A 1,017-nucleotide genomic window follows, 5' to 3' on the forward strand; every position below is an offset into this window, starting at 1 on the left:
CAGAGAGAGGGGTGGCATTGGCTTCCCCTTGCCCGAGGCTGGCCTCTCCGAGGGCCTGGACCCTGAGCAGCCTCGCCTCCCGGAGCCGGGCAGGTGGTGACCGGGCGACAGTGGCCTCCGGGCGACCCCGGGGGCAGCGCGGAGGTCCTGAGCCGGGAGGGGGCAGTAAGGGAGGGCAGCGGGCGGGCAGGCGCTGAGGACGCTGCCGCTGCGGGGCGTCGCCTCTGCCCCTCACAGCCCCTCGTCCTCCGCCCGCCCGGTCCGGGAGAGGGCCGCCTTCCCTTCCCCGTCCCCTCACACAGCTCTTGCTCTCTGTTCACAGACTCCCTGCGGAACATCTCCTCGGCCCCGCACGGGCCGCGCTCCTCTCCAGCGGAGCTCAGCAGCTCCAGCCAGCACCTTCTCCGAGAGCGGAAAGCCTCGGCCCCGTCGCACTCCAGCCAGCCGACCCTGTTCACCTTCGAGCCCGGGCTGTCCAACCACGTGCAGCCCGCCCTGTCCGCCAGCGCGCCTCAGGAGTACCTCTATCTGCACCAGTGCATCAGCCGCAGGGCGGAGAGCACACGGTAGGCGCGCTGCCGAGCCCTCGCAGGGCCCGGTCCTTTTCAGCCTCTGCTTTTTAATTTTGAAGGCGCGGGAGTAAACTATCATTACATCTCTCCAGGTGACCAGATACATAATTATAAAACAAAATCACCATTGCTCTAGTTTAGGTAACCTTCACATTTTATGGGTATCATCTACATTGCTATATAATGATACTTGGATTCCAAAGAATCCTTTCATTATCAAAAATCTTGCTATAAAAACTTTAATTTGGAAAAAAAGGCGTTAAGAAGCTAGAGTTTCAGAATCAAAAACAAAGTCAGTGCATTTGTTGACCCTAACAATATAGCTATAAAACCTTAACATTGTTGAGTAAATCCGTATCTCAGTTTTGCTACCACTGCAGCGTTCCATGTGGCAGCCACTCTCCACATGTGGCTATCTAAATTGGAATCAATTAAAATTAAATAA

General features: G+C 56.7%; 1 protein-coding gene across 1 annotated transcript in view; it reads left to right on the top strand.

The window, feature by feature from the left end:
• GAB2 (GRB2-associated binding protein 2) overlaps positions 1 to 1,017 on the top strand; it is a 55,820-nt gene that overhangs the window by 31,905 nt on the left and 22,898 nt on the right. The window contains exon 2 of the mRNA XM_010853226.1: positions 323 to 566. Within this exon, the coding sequence (XP_010851528.1) occupies positions 323 to 566 (244 nt within the window). The remainder of the gene's footprint in view (positions 1 to 322; positions 567 to 1,017) is intronic.

Source organism: Bison bison, unplaced genomic scaffold, assembly GCF_000754665.1.
Source record: "Bison bison bison isolate TAMUID 2011002044 unplaced genomic scaffold, Bison_UMD1.0 scf7180017864324, whole genome shotgun sequence".
NCBI lineage: Eukaryota > Metazoa > Chordata > Mammalia > Artiodactyla > Bovidae > Bison > Bison bison.